Source organism: Anomaloglossus baeobatrachus, chromosome 4 (assembly GCF_048569485.1).
Source record: "Anomaloglossus baeobatrachus isolate aAnoBae1 chromosome 4, aAnoBae1.hap1, whole genome shotgun sequence".
NCBI classification, from domain to species: domain Eukaryota; kingdom Metazoa; phylum Chordata; class Amphibia; order Anura; family Aromobatidae; genus Anomaloglossus; species Anomaloglossus baeobatrachus.
The window spans coordinates 115,331,160-115,358,402 of NC_134356.1; the positions used below are offsets into that span (position 1 = coordinate 115,331,160).

General features: G+C 43.5%; 1 protein-coding gene across 2 annotated transcripts in view; it reads left to right on the forward strand.

The window, feature by feature from the left end:
* Nucleotides 1-4,338: 4,338 nt before the first annotated feature.
* RGS14 (regulator of G protein signaling 14) overlaps nt 4,339-27,243 on the forward strand; it is a 277,457-nt gene continuing 254,552 nt past the window's right edge. Inside the window, exons 1-2 of one of the 2 annotated variants that reach the window (XM_075344512.1) lie at nt 4,339-4,391; nt 4,470-4,555. In XM_075344512.1, coding sequence (XP_075200627.1) covers nt 4,505-4,555 — 51 coding nt within the window. In that variant the 5' untranslated portion in view covers nt 4,339-4,391; nt 4,470-4,504. Of the gene's footprint in view, nt 4,392-4,429; nt 4,556-27,243 lie in introns of those variants that run through there. The other variant, XM_075344513.1, reaches the window with a different exon arrangement.

The following is a 27,243-nucleotide window of genomic DNA, read 5'->3' on the forward strand; positions in this document are numbered from 1 at the left end:
CAGCAGCAGGCTGGTAACTTCCCGCTCCTTCATCCTGTCAGCCATCCTCCCGACCTCAGCCTTCAGCTCCGCGGCGGTCACAGGCCTGATCCAGGTGAGCTCTTCCTGGCCTCCGCTTACAGGAACCATCTTCTCTATCTGCTGGTCTGGCATTTAGACTCTTTCTGCCAGCCGGCCAGCTTGTCTAGTCGCCATTTCTTCTTCTTCCGCCTTCCATGGCGGGCACCACTTCGCGCTCTTTTCTTGGACAAGGGGGCGGGGCTTCTCTTCGCGCCCTTTCTTCTGGCACGCCCCCCTTCTTCCCGCGCTCAGTGGCTTCAATGGCGGCAGTTTCTCACAGTAAAACACGGCTATTTCACGATTCTTCAGGCGCACAGTACCCGGTGTGACCGGGCACGAAATCCTGTTCGTGACGCCAAAGTTGACTCGCCCACCCCAGGGCTATGGGACACCAGGTGCCGGGCCGGACTAGTCCGGTGGTAGTCAGTGGTGGCTGGGCCCGGCTCCGTGGCCCTGGTGGGTGTCAGTAGAATATGTGGCTTCAGTGACTTGGGGGGAATAAAGTTTGTGTTCGTGACGCCACCTGTGGTATGCGGCTAATAAGCCGCCGCTGCTGTGTGAGGCCTCCGGGATGATGTTATGGCAGCAATGGTGGTACTGCTCCCCACAGGTGGAGCAATGCCCGGGGCACAGTTGGTGCTTGTGAATGTCTATGCAGCTGAAATAACAGAGACCACTCCAAGGGTGCAGTTCAAGTTCTTTACTCACACTTCTTGTCACACTACTGTAGGGACCCTTGGACTGCTGGGACCACTGTCAGGGACCTCCGCCGTTTCTGGGTGATTCAGAGAGTAAAAGCCGGTACCCTTCTCTTAAGTGTCTCTTGCCTTTGATAGGATAAACCTGGCTTGGCCTCCACCATAGCCTCCAGGCCGGGGGGTCACCTGTCGGCTGATTACCCCTTTTCTGGAAGTTCTGCTATGGGTTCTGGCCCGGGGAGTTTACAACGTTCCCTGGGCCTCGGTTTTTACTGTTTGGAGATGATCTTTGCACTCCTCCAGTCTCTAGGGACCGTCCCCTGTCGCAGCTTGATCCCTCCACCGATGTTATTGTGGACCAGGCCACCGTAGCTCTAAACTGCCCCGACAGCTATACAGACTACTTGTGGCCCTGCGACTCCTTCTGTCTTCTACGTGGTGTCACCTGGACCCTCCGAGTCCCAGGATATTCACCAGGAAGCGTCTCTTTCTGTTTCTCTGCTCCTGTCTGACTTGGAGCTTTCTTTCTCTGTTCTTCTCCTCCTTGCCTGCCTCCAGCAGGCCTCCTCCTCCCTCCTTTCTCTCGTTCTTCTTCTCCAACTACATGCTGGCTCCTCACTCTCTCACTCCCTGAGGTAGACTAACTAAACTTGACCTTCCTCTCTGTGTCTGCTCTCAGATGGCTCTTCCCACCTCCCCAGTTGCCCTGTTCTACCCTATAGGAGCAGGGATGGGTCTTACGACCCCTCCCAGCATGCAGCATGGGAGGGTTGTCTGCCACTTTCCCTGGTCCCAGTGTGTTCCTAGCAATGGGTGTAGTGTGGATTTACCAGGGGACCGGAGTTCACTCTCTTCCTCTCCCAGAATGGGGCATCTCACCGCTGGATGGGGTGCAATGACCTGTGGCGACGGAAGCCTCAGGGGCGCCACACAGTACCTTTATGGCAAGTGAAGCCTCAGGGGCACCACACAGCCATGATAGATGGTGGGATTTGAGAAGAAACAAAGCTCCAGCACATATAGTGCTGAGAGAAGGATGATGAAGAGTAACTGTACACTGAAAGAGTGAATTACAAGTTACAGAATACGAAAACAAGTACTTTTTGTGGACAAATTAGGCTGATGGCATCAAAGGCAGTTTTAAATAAGATTAGGGCTTCAAGATCATTCATTTAGTCTTGTTTTACATTAAAGGACAAGTACATTTTAAAGCTTCACTTCAGCATGTTTTTTTTTTCACTACTGCACTGGTGTTTTAAATCTAAGTCTTCTGTCCCTGAAACTTACAGTATATTCACGGTCTTGTGGCTTCACCCTTTTTAGGTGTCATTTCGGGCCCACGGCGCCATCTTGTTACCGTAACTTCTGACCGGTGGGAAGTCAGAAGTTACATCACAAGCTCTCAATGCAAGTCTTTGAGAGCCAGAGTGCTTTAAGGGGTTGTCCACTGCCCAACACTATGCACACAGGTCAGTTTGGAGAACCCAGGTAGGGGCAATCTGGTCACCTGGCCACATACTTTACTGTGCTTTATCAGCTTCCTAACCTTGCCCCTATCTCCTTTCAGTGGATGCCCGCCAAAAGTGGGATGCTGCTGGCTGAAGAAGTTGGCCCTGGATTCCCTGAAGTTGTTGAGATTTCGCGTGAGCTAGTCGAAGGGTGAAAATCTGTCATTTGCACGATAATGTGTCTTTGTTGTGCATTTACTATATGCTGTTGACTGTTGGAAATGTCACATAGTGAGTGCGATAACCTCACCCTGTATTGTCTGAGTAGCGATCTTCCCACAGGGAAGTACTGACGTTCAGTGGGATAAGCCCTGTTCCATGTGTGACACCCTGGACACCCCAGGGGGTCACAGGTCATTACACTCACCACATACACCCCCGCCCCAGTAAGGTACCAACAGTCAACCAAAAGACCTGATTGCCTCCCTCAGAGTCAGACAGGCACACCAAGTGGGCGGAGTCAGGTGGATAGACACGCCCTCTGAGGAGTCTGCTGGCCTGAGGCAGGAAAACACAAGCAGATGAAGTTAGGAGAGAGAGAGTTGTGGGAGCAAGAAGAGAGGAGCTCAGTTCTGTGTGGGGCCTGGGTTGAAGCCTAGGACCCCAGATCAGTCAGGCAAGCAGATGGTAGTGGCCACCTGCAGGAGACCAGGAATACGACCAGGGGAACCATAAGGAACCAGGACAGGGTAGTGGCCCGCCGGAACTGAACCGGGGAGCTAACTGGATACTGGAGCACCAGGCAGGGTACTTAAACCCCGAACTAGGCTATATGCCACCACCATAGTCAAATCAACTGATTGCGGTCGGGACCTCAGGGGTTCATTCCCACCAAAGTCCCGATTGAAGGCAACAGCCCAACCCATCCGGATAGTAGCCACCGCCAGAGGCCAAAGATCCAAGGGGCCAGCTTCTGCGGGCAAACGAGCTCCTTCGACACATACACGCCGGGGAGTGGGCTACTAGTGCCCAGGCACGGTAGCCAAGATCACATACCGGTGCAGGAGAAAGGTGGACATTGCCAACCTATCTGGAGAAACTGCAGCCGGCTGCGGCCCCGTTCGTCACCCCGTTTGGTTTACCCGTGACTCTGTGTAGTTTAATCGTGAGTACACTTGTGCCATCAGGCACCGCGCTGCACCGCAATACTGCCCCTGCACACCGGCCCTCACTACCGGGCCCCGGGACCAACATCCCCTACCCAGGGAGGGGTCATCACCTAGCTGCGCCCCTACACCGCTCCCGGGATACCCCGCACCTTAACCGCAGCGGTCGTGTCCACCATCACCACAACCCGTGGGTTGCGTCACGAACTTTACAACACAACCACCCCACAACCCCTGCGTGCACCGCCACTACACCCTTCCAGAGCGACGTGACCCCGGGTCAGGAGGCGCTCGAGCCACCGACACACACGAGCCCGGACCCGAGCGGCTCAGCGGTCGCAGCCGAGGCCGCGGGGCGGTACACATGCAGTCTTTCTAAAGACAGCCAGGTCAGTGGACAAGACAATCCCTGACCCTCACGTCTCCACATCAATTCTATCAGGTAGAAAACTTCCCCCATTTTGCCGATTGGTGTAGAAACCCACTGATCAACAGGTTATCACTTACGCTATGGATAATGATAGCGTCTTTTCACCGGATAACCCCTTTAAACTAACACTTCCATAATAAAGCATTTTTTGCTAGTGTAAAATAGCACTCTAAACTCTTGCAAAATGTATATTTGCTAAAATTGCTTAGCTGGATATTCTTGCAGTATACAGGTGGTAGCAACACATATATATATATATATATATGTAATATAATATATATATATATATATTATGTATATATGTCACATAATTTTTTATTATGTCATAGTAATAACTGTTAATACCCAGCACTTCAAAGTCAGAGTGTACATGTGATCACTACAGTGACGAGTCTGGTAACGGATTTCCATGAATTGTGGTCACCTTAGAATGAGAAGGTGCGCTCTGACATGATGTGTGGACCCCCTACTTTCACTAAAGACATCTGTATACATTTTACAGAGAATGGCTTTTTGTCATCTGAGAACATAGCTTCCTGCTGTGGTTTCGTTTCTGCAGCAACGCTTCCTGTGGCTTTGGTGGAAAGAGGTAGTATGGCTTTTAAGGATGCTTTGAGTTGATAGGGGCTGGGTGGTGCAGTTCTCACTTGTCTCACCATCTCTTCAGAAATCTGACAAACATTGCAAAGAGCGGATGAGAGGATGCCAGGAAAAATGAAAATGAAACACCTGGAGGTTCCTAATGGCAGATTGGTAAGTGCTCTGTTCTGATAAGGTCATTATTAGCAATCTCTTGACTTAGCCTTGGCCGCTGTTTCTTCAGAAGACGCTCGGCTCATGTTAATGAATGCATGCCTTCAGCAGAATACAGAGAAGTGGGCGAAAGTGGAGCAGTTTATAGCCAGTTAGATATTTCTAATAAATAATCCAGTGCTGATTCTCTGCTCAGTGTTTATACTGTTCAGTCCGGTCAGTTTATACTCCAGTAATTATACCGCTTAGTATAAATAGGCTGAAGTACAGCTGAGCACCACAATGGGTCCGTACACAGTTTCTTAGCTTTTTTTACTGCTATATAACCAATCTATATCATATATAATCCAATAGGAGGCACACCTTTTAAGTCTGCCGTGCACATTTAGATATTTCTCCTGACCCCACACATATGTACACTAGATTTGGCCATGTGTGCCTGATTTTTCAATGTGGAGAGTGGAGTAAGTCATGATGGACACCTTACGGCACAGCCAAATCTCCAGCAGGAATTAAAGCATCATTATTAATCTTTTCTCGGTGACTTAGGCCTCGTTCACACGTCCATGATTAAAAACGTATGTGAAAAAATCTTATGTTTTGCCTAAATAACACTTTACAAATGTTGTCATCACTGTCCCCTATCACTATGTGTTTGGAGTGTGGGAGGAAACACAGGGAGAATATACAAACTCCTTGTAGATGTTGTCCTTGGTGGGATTTGAACCCAGGACCCCAGCGCTGCAAAGCAACAGTGCTAACCACTAAGGGTACTTTCACACTTGCGTTATTTTCCTTCCGTTACAATCCGCCCTTTTGGGAAACAGCGGAATCCGTTAACGGATTCCGCTGTTTCCCATAGACTTGTATGGTTGACGGATTGTACCAAAAGTACCTGCGTTGCTTCCGCTGGGCGACGCTCCGTTGCTTCCGCCCAGCGGGAGGAACGCAGCATGTAACGTTATTTTGAGCAGCGGAATCCTCTGGATTTCACTGCGCATGCTCTTTTTTTTTTTTTTTTTTTTTTTAAATCAAACTTTATTTTGGCTCGCGGTGGCCGAACGTTCAGCTGAGCGCCCGGCCGTCGGCAAGCGACAGCGCTCAGCTGAATGACCGGCCACCAGCATGCCCGGCCGCCGGCAAGTCACAGCGCTCAGCTGAGCGCCCGCCCGCCGGCATGCCCGGGCGCCGGCAAGTGACAGCGATCAGCTGATCACCCGGCGGCCGGCTGCAGGGAGCGATCAGCTGATCACCCGGCGGCCGGGAGCGATCAGCTGATCACCCGGCAGCCGGCTGCAGGGAGCGATCAGCTGATCACCCGGCGGCCGGGAGCGATCAGCTGATCACCCGGCGGCCGGGAGCGATCAGCTGATCACCCGGCGGGCGGGAGCGATCAGCTGATCACCCGGCGGCCGGCTACTGGGAGCAATCAGCTGATCACCCAGCGGCCGGCTGCAGGGAACGATCAGCTGATCGTTCACTATAGTCTGCCGCTGGTAAAACCGGGAAAAAAAAAAAAAAAAATCAAAACGAATTGCGTTGTTTTGCAGCATCCGTTGCATCCGTTGTGTCACTATATGCAACACATCCGTTGCATCCGTTACACAACGCAATGCAACGGATACCGTTCAACGCAAGTGTGAAAGTAGCCTAAGCCACTGTGCTGCCCTGTCATCAGTGTTTTGGGTCAGTGTGTCATCAGTCTACAGTCCATGTCCGTTTCTCCTATAATTGTGTCATCAGTGTTTTTCATGGATGGAGAAATAAAGAAATGACAAATATTATCCTATACTTTTCAAAGTTAAACGTCTACATTACAGGGATAGTACATAGCTGCCATCCGAATGCTGTGCGTGTTTTATATGGACCTACAGACTTTCATTCCTTCTCATCCGTGATACTTGGGAACAAAAGGATATGTTTACATGAGTTTGGCACAGATATGTGAATAGCACCATAGATTATGCTGGATACGTGTGGTATTTGTGAGACAGATGGATACAACATGGACATCTGAATGAGGCCTTAGGCTGAATAAACATCTAGTGACATTTCAGTAAACATTACATGGTCAGTGGAACCTGCTGACCTTATTCTAATGTATATGACCATCTTTAGAATTAAGGGCCCTTTCAGACGTCCATGGAACACTGTCCGTGCACAGATCAGAAAGCACAGACTGTCCGTGGCTCTCCTGACATACGTATATTTCTATGAATCTGTCAGGCTCGGCACAGGAGACGCGCAGCCAGTCTGTTGCATTGCATTCTGTACAGAGACTGGCCACGGGTCTCCTGTGCCAAGCGTGACAGCCTCATAGAAATATCTGGTTGGGAGAGTCACGGACAGTCTGTGCATTCTGATCTGTGCATGGACAGTGTTCCATAGACTACTGAAAAAGCCCTAAGGAAGTACAGTCTTCCGTGTTCATATTAGTTAAACACTTGCCTTTTTTATTGTGAGGGGAAAACTGCATCCAATAAAATTGTTATCCATCTAAATAGTTCCTCTACCCATTGGATTCATGTCAGCCAACCCATCCGATTATAGTGGGACCAGACCGTAGTGTTCCCAAACTCAAGTCCCCAAGATCCACCAACAGATCATGTTCTCAAGATTTCCTTCCACAGGTGATAATTCCATCATTTGTGCAATACTAAGGAAAACCTGAAAACATGATCTGTTGGTAGGTCTTCGGGACTGGAGTTAAAGAAAACTGATTCAATGTGTATCGAGACACCAATCCTTCCCCATACAGGAAGAAATATCAGGCAGATTGAATGTAATGTCTGATCTTTATTTGACAGCGGGATTTAACAGGTTAAGAATTGCGGGCAAAACTCCATTCACCCAAGATTGTTAGCGACAGATCCACAGCCATTCCTGCAGGTATGGGGTGAGCTCACCCTGTGATCCCTTTATATACACCCGCTTCCGACATGCACCGTACATGGATGTTGGATGTTGTGAAAATAAAAAAAGACTCCAATACTCATTCTCTCCAGATTCAGCCATGTGTCTTTGCCGGTGCCTTGCTCTTTGATGACAGGTTGCAGCATTGATGTCATAACTTCAGTACCTGTGACCACTGCAGCCAATCACTGGGCTCAGAGACTATTGCCATCTACATCTGCAAAGAGGCTGATCCTAGTGTAGTGAATGGATGAGATGTCTGTTTTGCGTGTCAAGGACACATGGAAAGAAGTGCTAAGTAAATGAGACTCTCCAATGTTTTTTATGTGCATCCTCTTATTCTAGCCGTTTATTAACCTGCATATAAATTTACATAATGGTCATTTTTATTTTTATACTGTTTAAAAATAATTTAACTTTTTAACATTTTTAATTTTTGGTCTTTCTAATGGCTTGTCTCATGATGACAACTTCATTTAGCTGTAAGTTATTTGTCACGCAAGGTACAGGAAAGTACCAGGCAAATTGAGGAAGGGAAACCCTGTGTTTAGGGAAGGAGGAGATGGTGATCCCTGACAAAAACTATCACTCGCCCCTGGCTTCCCTTACCATCCTAGATAGGTGCCATAGGTTCCACACCTATGCGCCGAGTAGAATACCTGACCTTTGCTAACCCTGAGCTGGACGCTAGGTAGGGAATGGATGGGATGAGCTCTTAGTCAACCCCACTAGGTATTAAAGAACACACAGGGATGCACAAAGGGGAAAGTATACGGATAAATTATCTCTAGATGACACAGGGAGAGGAACTGCAACAACAACAAAGTTTCTCTAGATGAATACAAGCAGACTGCTTGCACTCAAGACGGTTTTTAAACCTATCACCAGCAAACAGCAAGGAGAAATGAGAGTATTTAAAGGCACAAATTGAAGTGCTGATGATTAACAAGTGAAAGGTGAGAAAATCTGCAGGGTCCTACATAGAAAAAGATTAACACCAAGCAGGGAAAAAGGGAAAGTCAGGGAATATTTTGTTGAGCCAAATGCTGCGACCTTCTACAGCTGGATACCAAAGAACTGCCTGTCAAGCATTACACACTCGTGACACTGTCACTGTATATATAAGCTGTGTCTTGGCCATGTAGCACCCCATGGCTGCCATTTATATAAATCTCCATCTGTGTAATGCATAAATGAGAGAGTTCATCAGAGGAAGAACTGCTATTACAGAGTTGCTCCCTGTAATTCCAAATAGAATCAACAATTCACCGCACACTGAATTTGTTTAATGCAAAAAAATATATTTATTTTCCATACAAGTAATATAGAAGAACAATGTGAGCGACACATCTCCCGGGTCTTTATGAAACGATCACTTAAAGTTCAGGATAGAGGCATAAGGATAAGTGTTCTAGGGTTCCAAGAGAGATCAGAAGGTAATGATTAGAGTTGAGCGATGTTCGAGGTTCACCTATTTCATGTTCGAGTGATTTTGGGGGGTGCTCGAGATCGAACTCGAGCTCTTTGCTAAAAGCTTGACAGTTCGAGTTAGGTTCGAAAACGGTTTGATCAACAAAAAATGTGGCTTTTCACAGTAAAGCTATGTACACACGTTGCTATCTGCATGCGTCCCCAGCACAATCCCTCTCTCTTTCCCACTCACCGATCACCGGCGTCTCTCTGCACGGCTGTCACAAATCTGCGGCGTCTTTTCCTCTTTAGAAAATGGCTGCCGCTTCATTATTCAATCAGGTATTCCGAGCTTTCCCCCACACACCAGCGCCCATGATTGGTTGCAGTCAGACACGCCCCCACGATGAGTGACAGCTGTCTCACTGTAACCAATCACAGCCGCCGGTGGGCGGGTCTATATCGTGCAGTAAAATAAATAAATAAATAATAATTAAAAAAAAATGCGGTTCCCCCCATATTTGATACCAGCCAGGATAAAGCCACATGGCTGGATGCTGGTATTGTCAGGATGGAGAACGCACGGTATGGGGAGCCCATCACCCTAACAATATCACCCAGCAGCCGCCCAGAATTGCCACATCCATTAGATGCGACAGTCCCGGGACTCCACCCAGCTCATCCCGAATTGCCCTGGTGCGGTGGCAATCGGGGTAATAATGAGTTTAATCATGCCAGGCATCTCCCCGAGATACCTTCTATGATTAAACTGTAAGTGAAAGTAAAGAAACACACACAACGAAAAATCCTTTATTTGGAATAAAAGACAAAAAAACACCCTGTTTCACCATTTTATTAAAATCTCCAAATACCCCTCCAGGTCCGACGTAATCCACACGATACAGTCAGCTCTGCTACAGAACATGAGTGCTCTGTATCAGCTCCACGTAGCAATGAAGTGAATCGCGCGGTCAGCAATGCAGACGTCAAGATTACCAAATTTGCCTTTCTTTATCATTAAAGGCAGTAGCTAAGTGGAGAGAGTGCCCGCCTAAGAAGCATAACTTCAAGACTTCTAGTCCCAGTAAAGAGTTTAATTTATTTTTTTTTTAGTTTTTTTATTTTTAATTTTAAATTATAATTATTATATATTTATAATTATAATTTAATTTAATTATGCACTGAGGGGAGGAGCCGGACATCAGCTGTGAGCCGCGGGACACACCTCTAAAATCGGAGCAGTTCACGGAATGAGGCTGCATTGCTCTCTCCTCTCTCTCTCTTTCTCTCTCTCTTTCTCTCTCTCTCTCTTTTTCTCCTTTTTCCCTCTCTCTCTCTCCCCTCTCTCTCTTCTCTCTCTCTCCTCTCTCTCTTCTCTCTCTCTTTTTCTCTCTTTTTCTCTCTCTTTCTCAGTCTCTCTTTTTCTTTTTCTCTTTTTCCCTCTCTCTCCCCTCTCTTCTGTGTCTCTTCTCTCTCCCTCTCTCTCTTGCTCTCTCTCTTTTTCTCTTTCTTTCTCTCTCTTTCTGTCTCTCTCTTTTTCTCTCTCTCTCTTTTTCTCTCTCTCTCTCCCTCTCTCCTTTCTCTCTTTTTCTCTCTTTCTCTCTCTCTCTTTCTCAGTCTCTTTTTCTCTTTTTCCCTCTCTCTCTCTCCCCTCTCTCTTTTCTCTCTCTCTTCTCTCTCTTCTCTCCCTCTCTCTCTCTCCGTCTCTCTCTCTCGCTCTCTCTTTTTCTCTCTCTCTCTTTCTCTCATTTTCTTTCTCAAAAAACTCCTGCATACAGTCCTGGATGCAGTATGCTGTACCTTGTAGTTCTGCAGCTGCTGTCTGTCTGTATGGAGGAGAGCAGACAGCAGCTGCAGAACGACAAGGCTCAGCATGCTCCATTCACTAGTGTATGCAGGAGAGCAGACAGCAGCTGCAGAACTATAAGGCTCAGCATACTCCATCCAAGACTGTATGCAGGAGTTTTTTGCCCACCAAAAAAATGACGTAGGTTTTGCCATATTTTTGTATGCTAGCCAGGTACAACAGGCAGGTACGGCTGCCCCCAATCCCCAGCTGCCTATTTGTACCCGGTTGGGAACTAAAAAAATAGGGAAGCCCTTTTTTTAATTATTTCATGAATTTCATGAAATAATTAAAAAAAATCGACATGAGCTTCGCTCCATTTTTGTGTTAAGCCAGGTACAACTAGGCAGCTGGGGATTGGAATCCACAGCACAGGTTGGCCCGAGCTTTCTGGGCCCCTCTTCTGCGAATTGCAGTCCACAGCTGCCCCAGAAAATGGCGCTTTCATAGAAGCGCCATCTTCTGGCGCTGTATCCAACTCTTCCAGCTGCCCTGAAGCCGGGCGGCTTGCTGGGCAATAATGAGTTAATACTAGCTTTGTTTTACTAGCTAGTATTAAGTCAGAGATGCTTAATGTCAGGCAAGTTTGACCCGGCCATTAAGTATCTCCAATAAAGGGTTAAAAAAAAAGACACCACACAGAGAAAAAATACTTTAATAGAAATAAATACACAGACACACTTAGAGACTCCATGTTTATTACTCCTTCGCATCCCTCCACTATCCATGGTCTTCTGTCTTCTTTCTCCTTCAACCCATGCAGCTCTGCTACATCAGACAGCGCTGCATGGGAGGAAGGACGCTGCTGCTCCCCGTGCACTTCAGTCTATATCACTCAGTGAGTGATCAGCAGCTGAATGCTGTAAGCGGTGACGTCACCGCTGACAGGCGCGTTGCTATAGCAACGGTGATCTCTGTTATTGACCGGCTGTGGCAGCTGAATAATAATAACGGAACGGGGAAGCAGAACGGGGAGCCGACCATGTGCCAGATCATATCGCCGGTACACGGGGATGCACAAACGAGCACCGCGTATCGGAGAGATGTACTGACAGGACCTAGCAATGACGTCTAGCCATGTGACCAGTGTGTAGCCAATGAGATAATAGACACGTGACTGGTCACATGGCTATTGTGACGTCACGATAGGTCCTATGCTGGTGCTGGTTACCGGGAGGACGCAGCGATTATCGGAAGGAAAAGCGTCGGGAGACAGAGTGCAGGACGAGTCGCGGGGACCTGTAAGTGTTATGGCAATGTTTATTAACTGTATGTGTACATTTATAATATGTTTTTATGTTTTTGTGTTTGCCTCCCATTGGTTTCAATGGGGTTCGAGAGGTTCGTCGAACGGCTCTCCGAACCGAACTCGAACGCGGCCTCCGTTCGACCAAACGAACCGAACTCGAGCCTCTAGAGGCTCGTTCATCTCTAGTAATGATCCCTGCACCTTCATGGAACACTTGATTAAAACTATGGTCCCAGATGCCACTGTTTCTGCTAATTGTGCCATTGAGATGGCACTTCGGGTTCCAGATCACCCACCACCACTCAGAGTATAGTCTTGTCTTATACTAAGGATTTTCTCTCCTTATCCTTTTACCCATATCTTCCCAACTTTTTCCCCTGTCCCTTTTTTTTTATACATACCTAATTATCAATGAAAGACAGTATCTTGATTTATATAGACAACATAATGCTATGCAGTTTGAAAACTTACTGACTATGTGTGATGTCATATTGAACTTCTCTAAAAATAGAAAGAATATATATAGGTTTAACAGCTCTAAAATAATAATGTTTAGACTCTTTAGTCCGGAGTTGAGCTGTAGTTTGTAACTTATTTAACATAATTTATAAAAAATACCCCTCCTGGTCGAAATTGCCACAGAATTTTCATAATGTGAGGGGATCGGGTAGTCCCCCAATATCTTCTGTTATTTTTCAAATATTCATATAATTAACTGCTTATAAGAGATCCACATTGGGTGCTCTATTGTAAAGTGTCTCAGTTAAGCTGTGGGTACAAAGATAATTCCAGTCAGTGCATACAACATCCCCAGGGAGTCTCTTTGTTAGGGGTACTCCACACACAGCGAGATCGCTGCTGAGATCGCTGCTGAGTCACGGTTTTTGTGATGCAGCAGTGACCTCATTAGCGATCTCGCTGTGTGTGACACTGAGCAGCGATCTGGCCCCTGCTGTGAGATCGCTGCTCGTTACACACAGCCCTGGTTCATTTTTTTATTGTTGCTCTCCCGCTGATAAGCACACATCGCTGTGTGTGACAGCGAGAGAGCAACAATCCTGAATGTGCAGGGAGCTGGAGCCGGCATCTGACAGCCTGCGGTAAGCTGTAACCAAGGTAAACATCGGGTAACCAAGGTGGTTACCCGATATTTACCTTCGTTACCAGCCTCCGCAGCTCTCAAGCTGCCAGTGCCAGCTCCTGCTCCCTGCACACGCTAAGCTGTGCTTTGGTCTGATGAGTCCAAATTTGAGATCTTTGGATCCAACCACCGTGTCTTTGTAGAAAAGGTGAATGGATGGACTTTACAAGGCTGGTTCCCACCGTGAAGCATGGAGGACAAGGTGTGATGGTGTGGGGGTGCTTTGCTGGTGACACTGTTGGGGATTTATTCAAAATTGAAGGCATAAAGAACCAGCATGGCTACCACAGCATCTTGCAGCGGCGTGCTATTCCATCCGGTTTGCGTTTAGTTGGACAATCATTTATTTTTTAACAGGATAATGATCCCAAACACACCTCCAGGCTGTGTAAGGGCTATTTGACTAAGAAGGAGAGTGATGGAGTGCTACGCCAGATGACCTGGTCTCCACAGTCACCAGACCTGAACCCAATCGAGATGGCTTGGCGTGAGTTGGACCGCAGAGTGAAGGCAAAAGGGCCAACAAGTGCTAAGCATCTCTGGGAACTCCTTCAAGACTGTTGATAAACCATTTACGGTGACTACCTCTTGAAGCTCATCAAGAGAATGCCAAGAGTGTGCAAATTAGTGATGAAAGCAAAAGGTGGCTACTTTGAAGAACCTAGAATATAAGACATATTTTCAGTTGTTTCACACTTTTTTAAGTATTTCATTCCACATGTTTTAATTCATAGATTTGATGCCTTCAATCTGAATCTACAATTTTCAGAGTCCTGAAAATAAAATAAACTCTTTGAATGAGAAGGTGTGTCCAAACTTTTGGCCTGTACTGTAGTTGTTGATCAACAATAAAAAAAATCCTCTAAAATACAACTTGCCTAATAATTCTGCACACGATGTAGACTATATCTTTGGTATGTTAGGACTTGTTCTATACTTATCCATTAGACGTCTCCATACAGCCAACTCAGACCACTTATCTTTCATAACTTTTTTTAATCTAGGGTTTGCAGTGATACAGAGGACTGGTCAAAAATAACCCATTTTGGCTCACACCACTTACAATTCTTGATAGAATACCTGACCAAATTAGAATTTTTGTGACAGAAAATAAAACTTATGGGAATCATTCCATATTCTATGATGCTTTTCAGGCTTTCTTGTGAGGTTGCCTACACTCCTCTATTTCTTAGCTGAGGAAAAAAAACGGCTAAAAAGGAAACAGAACTGGCCTGTAAGTGCACAAAGTTGGAAATATAGCTATAAGGCTAATACCAATGATATGAATGGAGAGGCCATGATATACGGTAAGCATGTAGGCAATATCTGTTATATTTACAAGACAAAAGTAAAAGCAAACTATTTTTTAAGAAAAGAAGCAGGGTAATAATAATAAGTCTAGTAGTTTATCAGCTCATACTGTTCATCAAAATAATACTGGATCTCTCCAGCTGACATTAAAGAATGTCTTCTCAATACTTCCACGGTCAATACAGGCATGCCTTCCATCACTTACCAACAAAGTAGACAACATAAAAATTGATGTTGGCCTGTTACGTTTAGACCTCTGGAACCTCAGAGAAAGAGTAAAAGAAGCAGAATCTAAGTCTTTTACCCATAAGGATAACATTGCTTAGGTCCCTGATAATCTAAACACTTTGAAGACGTTGGCAGACATGTGGTCACTGTGCAGACGATTTGGAGGATTGTCTCCGCTACAGTAGTTTGCAAAATCTGGGGCCCTAGAGAGATCAGAAGGTCATGATCTCTGCACTTTCATTGAACCCTTGATTAAAATTATGGCCCTACATGCCCCTGTTTCTACTGCTTTTGTGATTGAGATGGCACCTCTAGTTCAAGCTCGCCCACCACTGCTCAGAGCACAGCCTTGTCTTATGCCAAGGATTTCCTCTCCTTCAGATACCAGACGGCTCTATGGTGGTATCGAAAAATTCTATTTTGGAGGGATTTTCTCCTATCTAACACGATTTATAAAAATCCAAGGCATCCCACACTGAAATTCAAATATAACAATACCTTGATGATCTTGAATTTCAATAACTGATTGAGGAAAAAGATATATTGGATGTTCCTTGACACTAGCGGGACTGGAGGAGGCTTTATCAGCTATGGCTATGGGCAATGCATTGGATCTAGACAGCATTTCTTTGAAGATATACAGTATGTGCAATATAAAGAGGGGGTATTATCTTATTTTTTGGAGGTATATGGATCTTCATTGAAGAGGGATATTCTAACAATGACTTTGTGAAGTAGTTATTGTGGTCTTGTTGCAGTCAGATAAAGACCCTCTGGACTGCGTGTCATATAGGCCCATATCTTTATTAAATATGGACTGTAAGCTGCTAATCATGATTTTAACTCTTGAACAAAGGTCTAACCTGATTCACTCTGATGAAGCTGACATCATGCCTGGTAGATACCCCACAGACAACGTAAAGCTCCACTCTACCGTCTTTTCACCACTGGAGTGGTGCTTTAATCTAAATCTCATGCCCCGTATAGTTCACTGTGTATATATTTTCAACTGATGTCTCCCAAAAACTAAATAAATAATTCACTGACTAATCCAATGGATGAAAACGTTTGAAAAATATCATTTATTTATGCTATTTTAAAAGCAAAATGTGGTGGTGAAAAAACATCAAAAAGGATGAAGTTTAGGTTCTATCTAATGGATTTTAGCCAAGTAAATATGTCTTTCTGGCATTTTATTACTCAATTAGGATATCTCTTTTCGACTTAAAAATGTAGCTATGGAATTATTTAATGCCACAACTACTGACATGAGAGTGCTATGAAATGTTTCAGACTAGGATTACTGCAAACATCGAGCCATCATGCTTCTCAGTATAAATAATTAATAAATTAATTCTTCCGAATAGTAATTCTGGTGATATTAGAGATGAAGACTACTGTATGGCACGCAAATGTATGATAAGCGTAACCTAGTGAAAAAGAAAGGCCCATCAGCATACCAGTATAAAGGGAGATAGAAGCCCTATGTAAAGATTCAGTACTTGATTTTAGTTATAAACAATTACAATTGACTTTCATGCCATGAACCGTCTATCATTGGATGAGGGTGATAGCAGAAAATGCTAAAAAAATAGTATGTGAGCACCAAAAGATCAGGAAACCCACTCAATATTAACCCCGCAGGATCTGCATCATGACATTTGGAGCTGATTAGCCATGTACTAACTTTTAGCACTTGTAATAAATGTTCATTAGAATATTAGCCCTTTTGACCACTGTTCTTTATAGCCCTATGCTTTGCCTCATGTTTATTTGTAACTTCCCAGAATCATTAGGGGTTGGAAGTTTTTTTCTTTATTCTAGATATTCTGTTTGTATTAGAACTGATAGAGCAACGGTAAGATGGGGAGCAGCGGACATCGGCTAAATGAACATCTATATATAGTGTAAAAGGGCTGCTTGCCATGTAGTCGATGGGAGGTGTATGTCGAAGAGCTGGTTATCTTCTGTGATGTAAGCCTGGTTTCAAGCTCCAGTACGTGTAGTACTGGAAGAATATTGTGGCATATTAGGGCCGGGTTTTGCAAGCAGCTGGAGAGATGGGCGGGTCTGGCTGCTCACATACCTTCACCTCTGGGTGTGGTTCTGGATATAAAAGGAGACCAGTAGTCTCATATGGTATCTGTATGTGAAGGTTGGTGAAGGTCGGTGAAGGTCAGTGTGAAGCTCTGTTTGAGAAAGAGAACTGCTTATCTTGAGCGGGCGAGCCCACAGGAACATGAACTTGTTATTTTCTTGTTTTGTACCTTTATGCCGGAAAAGGCTTGCTTTATGTTTTCTCCTGGAGCGGTTTATGAGCCCTGTGAATAAACCAGCCGGACTATTTAAATTGAAACCATTATTACCTAAACCCGCAGCTGCGTGAGTAGATATGGAGTTCCCTCCCGAATCCTTTCAGTGTTACTGCATAACCAAATTATGGAACAGCAGTGACGAGGTGTTAAGTGCAAATAGCTGTGGTGATTGCTCTGTTGTCATAAGCACCTGTCATAATCAGCTATCCCGCGGCTGCATCACGAAACCTATTCTGTCTTAACAGCATGTTCAGCCCCCTGTAGCATACATCACATAGGTAACCAATCATCAGAAGGTGTTCAACATACCGGTCTCAATATTAACCTCTGCTCCCGATCTTATACTCCTATTCTGCCATTTTCATCCTTTTTCAACACTGTTCCGGCCCCATGACGCCATTGTGCCCGTAACTTCTGACCGGCCAGAATTCAGAATTTACCTTACAAGTGTTTAATGCAACTCTATGAGAGGTAGAACTAGGCCAGGCTGTTATAAAGATGCACTCAGTTGTGACCTCCGGTGCACTCCATGAAACACTGGAGCTACAGGTAGATCACCAATCGCTGGAGATTGACTGGATTGACACTTCAAACATATGAAGACGGTAGTAGGTGAGTATAAACAGGGGACAGGGACTCACATTTAAAGCAGCACTCCAGTGCTGAAATTAAAAAAAAACAAAAAACAAAAAGCTACTGTAGTACTTTAAGTAGGCCAGAGGTGGTGACTCATATTGGGGTATATCGGGAAGAGCACTTGACCTTAACCTCACTTGATGCAGCCAAGGTCTTTGACTCTACAGAATGGCCTTTTTTGCTGTAAATATTACATAAGTTTGGTTTTAGTGGTACCTTTATTAGATGGATATCTCTCATATATAAGCAGCCTATGGCGGCCATACATCTTAATGGTTCCATTTCTCCCTACTTTCTGCTACAGATGTGCAATCATCAGGGTTGCCCCTTCCACCACTATTTTTGCACTAGCTATAGCGCCATTAGTCATACATATAAGGCCAGATCAGATATATAAAGGGTTATACCACAAATCGGGTGAGGATCACCTATCTATGTATGAGAATGATCTTATGCTATTTATTTCTTTACCTCTCTCCACCATCTCAAGGGTGATAGAGTTCATTGACCAATATGGTAGGTATTCCTACCATTGCTTCTGATTAATTTGTAAAAATCCCTTGGGATGTGCTCATCTCCTCAGAGATCCAGTCTTCTAAATTCCACGTTCTTAGGTCTACTTTTCTTCAAGTATCTAGTTATTGTTGTTTCTGCCAACCCTACTGAAATAATTTCCTATAATGTTTCTCCCCTGCTTACCTTATTTAAAGATACATTTAGACTTTGGGGTGCGCTCCCACTTTCTAGTGCAGATAAAATCAATTTGATTAAAATGATAATTCAATTAACATCCTGTGCATTTATTACAACATCTAAAATCATTAATCCCAAAGTCCTTCTATCAAACTGTCAACACAGTGATGATCTGTTTTGTGTGGTGATCATCAAAGTCCAAATTACAACTTGATAAGTTACGAAGACCAAAGCCCTGTGCAGGTAAAACTTCACCGGACATAAATTTATGTTATATATCAGGTTAAGGCCGCTTTACACGCAGTGACATCGCTAACAAGATATCGCTGGGGTCATGTAATTCGTGACGCACATCCGGCCTCGTTAGGGACATCGTTGCATGTGACACCTATGAGCGACCGCTAACGATCACAAATACTCACCTAATCGTTGTTTATTTTCAAAATATCGTTGCTCTTTCAGGACGCAGGTTGTTCGTCGTTCCTGAGACAGCACACATCGCTATGTGTGACACCCCGGGAACGACGAACAACAGTGTTCCTGCGTCCTCTGGCAACGAGGTGGGAGTGACGTGAATGCGGCTGCTCTCCGCCCTTCCACTTCTATTGGTGGCCCGCTGAGTGACGTCGCTGTGCCGCCGAACGAACCACCCCCTTAAAAAAGAGGTTGTTCGGCGGCCACAGCATCGTCGTTAGGAAGGTAAATATGTGTGACGCGTACCAGCGATATTGTTCGCCACAGGCAGCAATTTGCCTATGACGCACAAATGACAGGGGTGGGTGCTTTCGCTAGCGACATCGCTAGCGATGTCACAGCGTGTCAAGCAGCCTTTAGTCTAAATGTTTGGGACCCTGATTCCTGATAGATTTAATACTGAAACATTTCTGGGGGACATTTTAGGCCAATTATTTTATCCGTAAAATATTTCCTATTCATAAAGTGGCCAAAATTTTGTGGCTGGAGGTTCAATAAATATAAAAATTAAGAGATATCCCTTAAGATACACCTTTGTGGCATAACATTGAGCTGAAACATTTTGATACTCTTCAGAATTTTAGGTCATGGAGTGAGAAAGGTGTTTATATCTTGGTAATATATTCTGGACTGCTACTTTGAACAATTATCATCTAAAGTTCTCAAATCTCACTTTTACAAATATTTCCAGATAAGACACACATTTCACTCACAAATTCCTTGGGAAAGTGTAATTTTCTCTATATTCTGTGTACTAGGTATAGTTACCAGGTTGTATTCTTCCCATATTCATGCCAAGGCATTAGGAACACCATTGACCGTTTTAGATGTGTGGAAATCTAAGATCCCATCACTGAATAACCAGCTAAGTGCTGACTTGTTGGAATCCCATTAATATGTGTTTCCTGCTACTAATAATAAATGAATCCAACTGTATGTAATACATAAAAGCTATTGTCCACAAGATTGTAAAAAATGGGCACGTTCTGAGACAAAGTATGTCCCAAATGTAGTATCCAGGGTGCAGATCTTTGGCTTTTGAGGTGGGATTGTTCAGTTATTCGAACCTCCTGGGAAGAAATTGCAGATTTTCTATAATAATTACACATGTTACTTTTGTTCTAGAACCTCTGATCTTAGTTGGTATTCTAGATGAGGATCTGTGGCACCATCATCCTCACATTTCTTGGGAGAATTGATATCCTTGGCTAGAAAGGCAGTAGCCATGTATTGGATATATAGGTACTCTCCAAATAGGTCTACCTGGTTCAATTAGGTGAATACAGTAGTGTCATATGAATAATGCATTTATAAACAGAAAATGTCCATCTAAATTTGAGAAGATGTGGGAACCAGGGCTGTGGAGTCGGTAAGCCAAACCTTCGACTCCGACTCCTCAATTTCCCTTGCACCGACTCTGACTCCACGACTCCGACTCCCACATATATTGCTTATAGTTAAGTGAAAAATTTATTGTAGTACAATGTGAACATCAGACATTTAATCATTTTTATGATACAATAATCAAGATATTTAGATAGAACATAAAATATATTTATTGGAATACAACTTTAGAACAAAAAAAACTGTAATAAATTGTAAATATGCTATACAATATGTAATATACAGTAGATTACATATATATCTTGTGCGTGCATGTATAATATATATATATATATATATATATATACAGTATATATATATATATATATATATATATATATATATACTGTATATATATATATATATATATATATATATATATATATATATATATATATAAAATGACATATTGTATTACATATTTACAATTTATTACAGTTTTTTGTGTTCTAAAGTTGTATTCCAATAAATATATTTTATGTTCTATCTAAATATCTTGATTATTGTATCATAAAATGATTAAATGTCTGATATTCACATTGTACTACAATAAATTAAAATTTTCACTTAAATATAAGCAATATACTAAATGTTATTATTTAGTATGTTTTTGTTGAAAACTTACATAGTGTATTACATAGTGTTCTATATAAGTGGCAAAAAACTGTTTTCAACAAAAACCTAGTAAATAACATTTGTGCAGTGTATGAATTTCTTTTAAGAAATAGAATTGCTTCCATCAGATCCTCCTTCGCAGAGGACCTCAAATCTGACCTAAGAATTTTAAGGCTAGAGAACAACCTCTCTACACTAACGTGGGTTGGAGGCAAAGCCGTAACCACATGGGCAACATCTCTAACAATTTCCGGGTATAAAGGAATTGCCTCATGCACAGTCAGTTTTGATGAACGGTTGAATTTTCCTATTTCTTTGAGAGCAAGTGAAAAATGTTACTGAAATCTGGTCAATCTGCTGCTATAGGAGACGGAGTGAAATCTTTTTCCTTGCGGCAACACTTTGCTGCTCCATGTCATCCAAATACTTGTCAAAGTTAAACTCATCATCTGATGAGGATGAAGATATGGCAGCAGTAGCACTGTCAGGCCCCAAATCCTCTTGCGCCTGGCAGTCCTGTAGGCCACTCATCCTAACTGCTACCTCACTCAAAGCTTCTTTTCCTTTAGTAAGCTGTTGATCATCAAGCAGTATATGATGACTTTGGTCCACATAAACAGCTGCCAGAAGAATTTTATTTTCCAATAGTTGTGTCTCTCCCCATTTCATTGAAGGAGAAATGCCATCTGCGATTAAACCTCCTCTTTGGGACAGGCAAAATAGCAAGTTCTTCCACTCCTTTATGAAAATGCCAGGAGTTAAATCCTCCGCTTGTAAATTTTAAGTCACGGTAAATGGGTGATTGAGCAATTCCTTCAATTCAGCCACCTGTGTCCATTGACCTTCATTTAAGGTTACTTGAGGGTTCACCATATCTATAAGAAATGATTTTAGTTCAAGCAATCGCTCAGTCATTAAATAAGTGCTGCCTCACCGAGTGGCTTGATCAACAATTGCCCCTTTCCCAGCACGTCTCTTCAAGATGGAATCAATTTTAGGGGTTCTGGCGGCAATAACCAACTTCCTCACTTTTCCAATCAGATTTCTAGCATGTCCGCCCAGTTTCACACATGGCGGATGTGGCACGCGCCAGTACAGTACGATACAGTATAGTGGCAGCGCCACAACTTCCGGGTCACATGAAAGCATGTGACAGTCGTTTGTCGCGCTGCCACTGTACTGTATACTCTGTACTGGAGTGCGCCGCATCCGCCAAACTGGCGAAAAGCCGGATGTGTGAAACCGGCGTCCCTCTTTTGGACTATCTCTTATTGCCAGCTGCAGCGTGTGCACAACACAGCGCATGTGATGAATATGAAAGTGTTTTTAAGCAGCTTCAACAAGATCATCTCATCCTAAAGTATCATTTTGCTGTTCTTCTGTTGTAACATCTGTTTGTTCCCCAGTTACACGAACAGCACTGTGGCTCCATCTCAAACATGCTAAATCCTAAATTTTCTTCTAGCTGTTGGTCATTACTCTCATTCATCAGTTTAATTGTACTTATGGTTGAAGCATTGTTCGTTACAATGGCAAGAACCTGTTCTTTTTTGCCTTCCTAATCTTGCAGAACTTTTTCCACTAAGGCCTGGAGAAACTGGCTGGTGTGATGAACTTTACTATCTTTTTACTGCCAGTGTCTTGCTAACAATTTCTTTCTTGTCACAAACATATCGAACATTGATGGCAAAATAATTCAGTGACATGCAGTGACTCTGGCATCCCAGCAAAGGCAATGGGTGAAAAGATAGGACATTCAGACACAGCGTTTTGTGAGGATCCTCACAAAGAATGAGCATGTCAGTTGGTGGCGTTTTTCTAATCTGCTTTTGCTATTGAAAGCATTATTTATGAGCTCAAAAACCTTTCAGGTGATGCGGTTTTTTAAAAAGCTGATCTGCTTTTGCAACTGAAAAACGTATCCTCAAAAAACGCTGTGTGTGAATGCAGCCTTAGATCAGGAATAGAACAGCCATTTATAGGACATTTCATAACGTTCCCAAATTCCTATGAACAAATTTTCATCACACTCTGCATTGCACTCCTGTCCCCAATTTATTAAAAAAATTGTTTAAAAGAACAGAGAGTCCTCAGTGGTTGATACCTTTTAATGGCTAACTGAAAAGATGGTAATAATTGCAAGCTTTCGAGACTACTCAGGTGTCTTCATCAGGAATGGTATAACACAAAATCTGAAGAGTCACATATTTATACACAACAGGACTTAGAATAGTGCAGTACAGAAAAAAAAACCAACAAGTTATATAAAACAGAACTATCACTATGGCAGGGGGGCAAACTGTTGTGGCCATAAATTTTGCTGCAGTTCAGTGTGAAAGTTTTATTGTCCTCTGATAAGGGTCTGGTCCAGGCTGTGAAGCGCTCGGATGGTCAGAGGAATAGGAATAACGTTTGGAACACCATTCTAAGTCCAAACTGGGTGCAAAAACCTAAAAAAACATCACTATGGGGAGATAAGGTATGCACACCAGTGACTATGTAAGGGGAATACATGAAATAGCAGAAACTGCTGTGTGAATACTGACTTGAAAAATCCAATAGCTATATGCTAGAGTGAATATGTGAAAAATGGAATCTGCATTACTGCCATGAACATATGAATCAAGAGAAATTTAGCTACTGAATTGATCAATGCAATAGAGCCCCAACACTACGCCAAAGTATTTCTCTACGTTGGGGTTCCTAGCTTGTGTGTGTCCTCTCATGCAGTTAAAAAACCTACCGTGTATGGGAAGCTGAGACCCAGGCTATTTATGTGTATGATATGGATTGGCAATAGGTGTGGTTGGGGAGGGTTCACAAACGAAAAAATACTAACAAATAGGAATAACGTTTGGAACACCATTCTAAGTCCGAACTGGGTGCAAAAACCTAAAAAAACATCACTATGGGGAGATAAGGTATGCACACCAGTGACTATGTAAGGGGAATACATGAAATAGCAGAAACTGCTGTGTGAATACTGACTTGAAAAATCCAATAGCTATATGCAAGAGTGAATATGTGAAAAATGGAATCTGCATTACTGCCATGAACATATGAATCAAGAGAAATTTAGCTACTGAATTGATCAATGCAATAGAGCCCCAACACTACGCCAAAGTATTTCTCTACGTTGGGGTTCCTAGCTTGTGTGTGTCCTCTCATGCAGTTAAAAAACCTACCGTGTATGGGAAGCTGAGACCCAGGCTATTTATGCGTATGATATGGATTGGCAATAGGTGTGGTTGGGGAGGGTTCACAAACGAAAAAATACTAACAAATAGGAATAACGTTTGGAACACCATTCTAAGTCCGAACTGGGTGCAAAAACCTAAAAAAACATCACTATGGGGAGATAAGGTATGCACACCAGTGACTATGTAAGGGGAATACATGAAATAGCAGAAACTGCTGTGTGAATACTGACTTGAAAAATCCAATAGCTATATGCAAGAGTGAATATGTGAAAAATGGAATCTGCATTACTGCCATGAACATATGAATCAAGAGAAATTTAGCTACTGAATTGATCAATGCCATTATCAATGCCATGTTAGTATTTTTTCGTTTGTGAACCCTCCCCAACCACACCTATTGCCAATCCATATCATACGCATAAATAGCCTGGGTCTCAGCTTCCCATACACGGTAGGTTTTTTAACTGCATGAGAGGACACACACAAGCTAGGAACCCCAACGTAGAGAAATACTTTGGCGTAGTGTTGGGGCTCTATGGCATTGATCAATTCAGTAGCTAAATTTCTCTTGATTCATATGTTCATGGCAGTAATGCAGATTCCATTTTTCACATATTCACTCTTGCATATAGCTATTGGATTTTTCAAGTCAGTATTCACACAGCAGTTTCTGCTATTTCATGTATTCCCCTTACATAGTCACTGGTGTGCATACCTTATCTCCCCATAGTGATGTTTTTTTAGGTTTTTGCACCCAGTTCGGACTTAGAATGGTGTTCCAAACGTTATTCCTATTTGTTAGTATTTTTTCGTTTGTGAACCCTCCCCAACCACACCTATTGCCAATCCATATCATACGCATAAATAGCCTGGGTCTCAGCTTCCCATACACGGTAGGTTTTTTAACTGCATGAGAGGACACACACAAGCTAGGAACCCCAACGTAGAGAAATACTTTGGCGTAGTGTTGGGGCTCTATTGCATTGATCAATTCAGTAGCTAAATTTCTCTTGATTCATATGTTCATGGCAGTAATGCAGATTCCATTTTTCACATATTCACTCTTACATATAGCTATTGGATTTTTCAAGTCAGTATTCACACAACAGTTTCTGCTATTTCATGTATTCCCCTTACATAGTCACTGGTGTGCATACCTTATCTCCCCATACGGATGGTCAGAGGAGCACATCTTTTAACGATGTAAAAAGACATGAATGCATTAGACACATTCATTCCTACTCTGAATGTGTCAAAGGTCATCATAAGTTTGTACTCAATTATACTCAATTTATTATATATTTTAGGAGTCGGAGTCGGTGCAATTTATACCGACTCCGACTCCACCAAAATGAGCTCCGACTCTGACTCCACGACTCCGACTCTGACTCCACAGCCCTGGTGGAATTTTGGATCAATTCTCCACAGAATAAGAGATTCACCCCCCAGGGCTCCTAGGGATTTATGGGAAATAATGGGTTGATTCTGTGTGAATTTATATCTCATATGATATGGATTTCTATAACACACGACCATTAGTTTTTATAAACATTAATTCAAAATATCATCGCTTGAGTAAGTTTTGCTCCTTCATTTATTTGAAAAGGTTTAGTCAATAAGCATAATAAATGTTTGATGACCCATTGATTCTTTCATTGAGGAAAATTGTATGCTCAGACATTGCATTTGGTGTGCATGTACAGTATGGCAGTCCAATAAATTTGTGTGTATATATAAAATATATTATATATATATATATATATATATATATATATATATATATATATAATATCCTGGACTATTGACATAATGTGTTTTGTCTTAGTGTATTATTGACTATATATATACTTGAATGCTTGGACAGTCATATGCTTATATAAAATTGTTGCTCTATAGGACTTCGCTCAATAAAATGAATATAAAAAAATAAGTAGTGGGTGACTTACTGCAGCAATCCTGGGACATCTGGAGATTTTGAGGACCGGGTTCTACAAAATCACATCTTGAATGGACTGTATGTTATCTCAAGTTAATGGAAAACAGGTGAATCTGACATCATAAAAATGATATCATAAAATCTTTCATTATATGATTATGTGGCACCCCAGTGACCCGGTTGCCACAGAAACATTGCCCTCCTCACGGGGGGTGATGCTATGCCTGGATGCAAAGGGGGGGTCTCCCATGCTAGGTACACCAGCACTCAACACTTCCTACTCCGGACCAGGAGGGGGAGCTCAAGAACCCGGTTTGAGGGGAGCTTCCCTATGCATTCTGGCCTGGGGAGGAGTTAGGAACACACACACAGAAAGTGAAACTAATCAGAACAAGTCAGGAGTGGAGAGAAGATGGTTGCTGAGAAGGGAGCTGCACTAAAGCTTCCTCAGGACCAAGCGCAGAGAACAGGGCAACAGAGCCCTAGGCTGCGTTGGTACTAAAGTCCCACCAGCAGAATCCGGAGGGCAGAAGATTGCAAGTCTCTTGGCTCCCAGAGTGCCCGGGGCACAGCAGCATAATAGAGCCTGGAGCCATGACAAAAGAGCGGCAACAGTAAAGGACTCGCGCTGCCTGCCATACAGGTGAGAACCAGAACCTACACAAGGAAGAGGGTCTCAGCGTAGCTTCAAGCCGCAGGGACTCACACATTACAGCGCAAGTAGGAAGACCTCTGAACCCACCTGGCTAGGTGGATTCCCACAATTGCTTCCAGGCTGACCGGACCTCCGTTACCTATTGGAATAGTCTCCTGAACCTGTACCATCAACTACCAAGTAAAAGGTAAAGGAAACTATGGCCCTTGTATTGTCTAGTTATTACTGGTGTCCTCAGTCCTGCACCCCAATGTTAAGTCCCTCCATCAATTACAAAGACTACTACGCCCAACAGCCCTGGGGCCCAGCTCTACCTGTAGAGAGCTATACCAACTAAGCTGTGTCACCATCTGCCCCAGCGGTCCCCATCTCGCAGCATCGGCTATCTTTGGCCGAGTACCACAGGTGAACTATTATCCCCACTATTATCCCTTTTAAATGACACCGCCAGGGTCTTGCCACCACGACATCCTCCCACACATGGACCGGCCCGGTAACAAGTGCCCCATGGCCCCGGTGCAGGCGTGTCAGTTACATATACCCAAAATAGATAAATAGATCTAGGGAACATGTAACACCTTACGCGTTTCTAACACTAGGTTCTTAGTCATAGCGTCATTATATTGGAGACTATAGCTACATTGGGAAAAATAAGTGTTAGATACACTGACGATTTTGCAAGT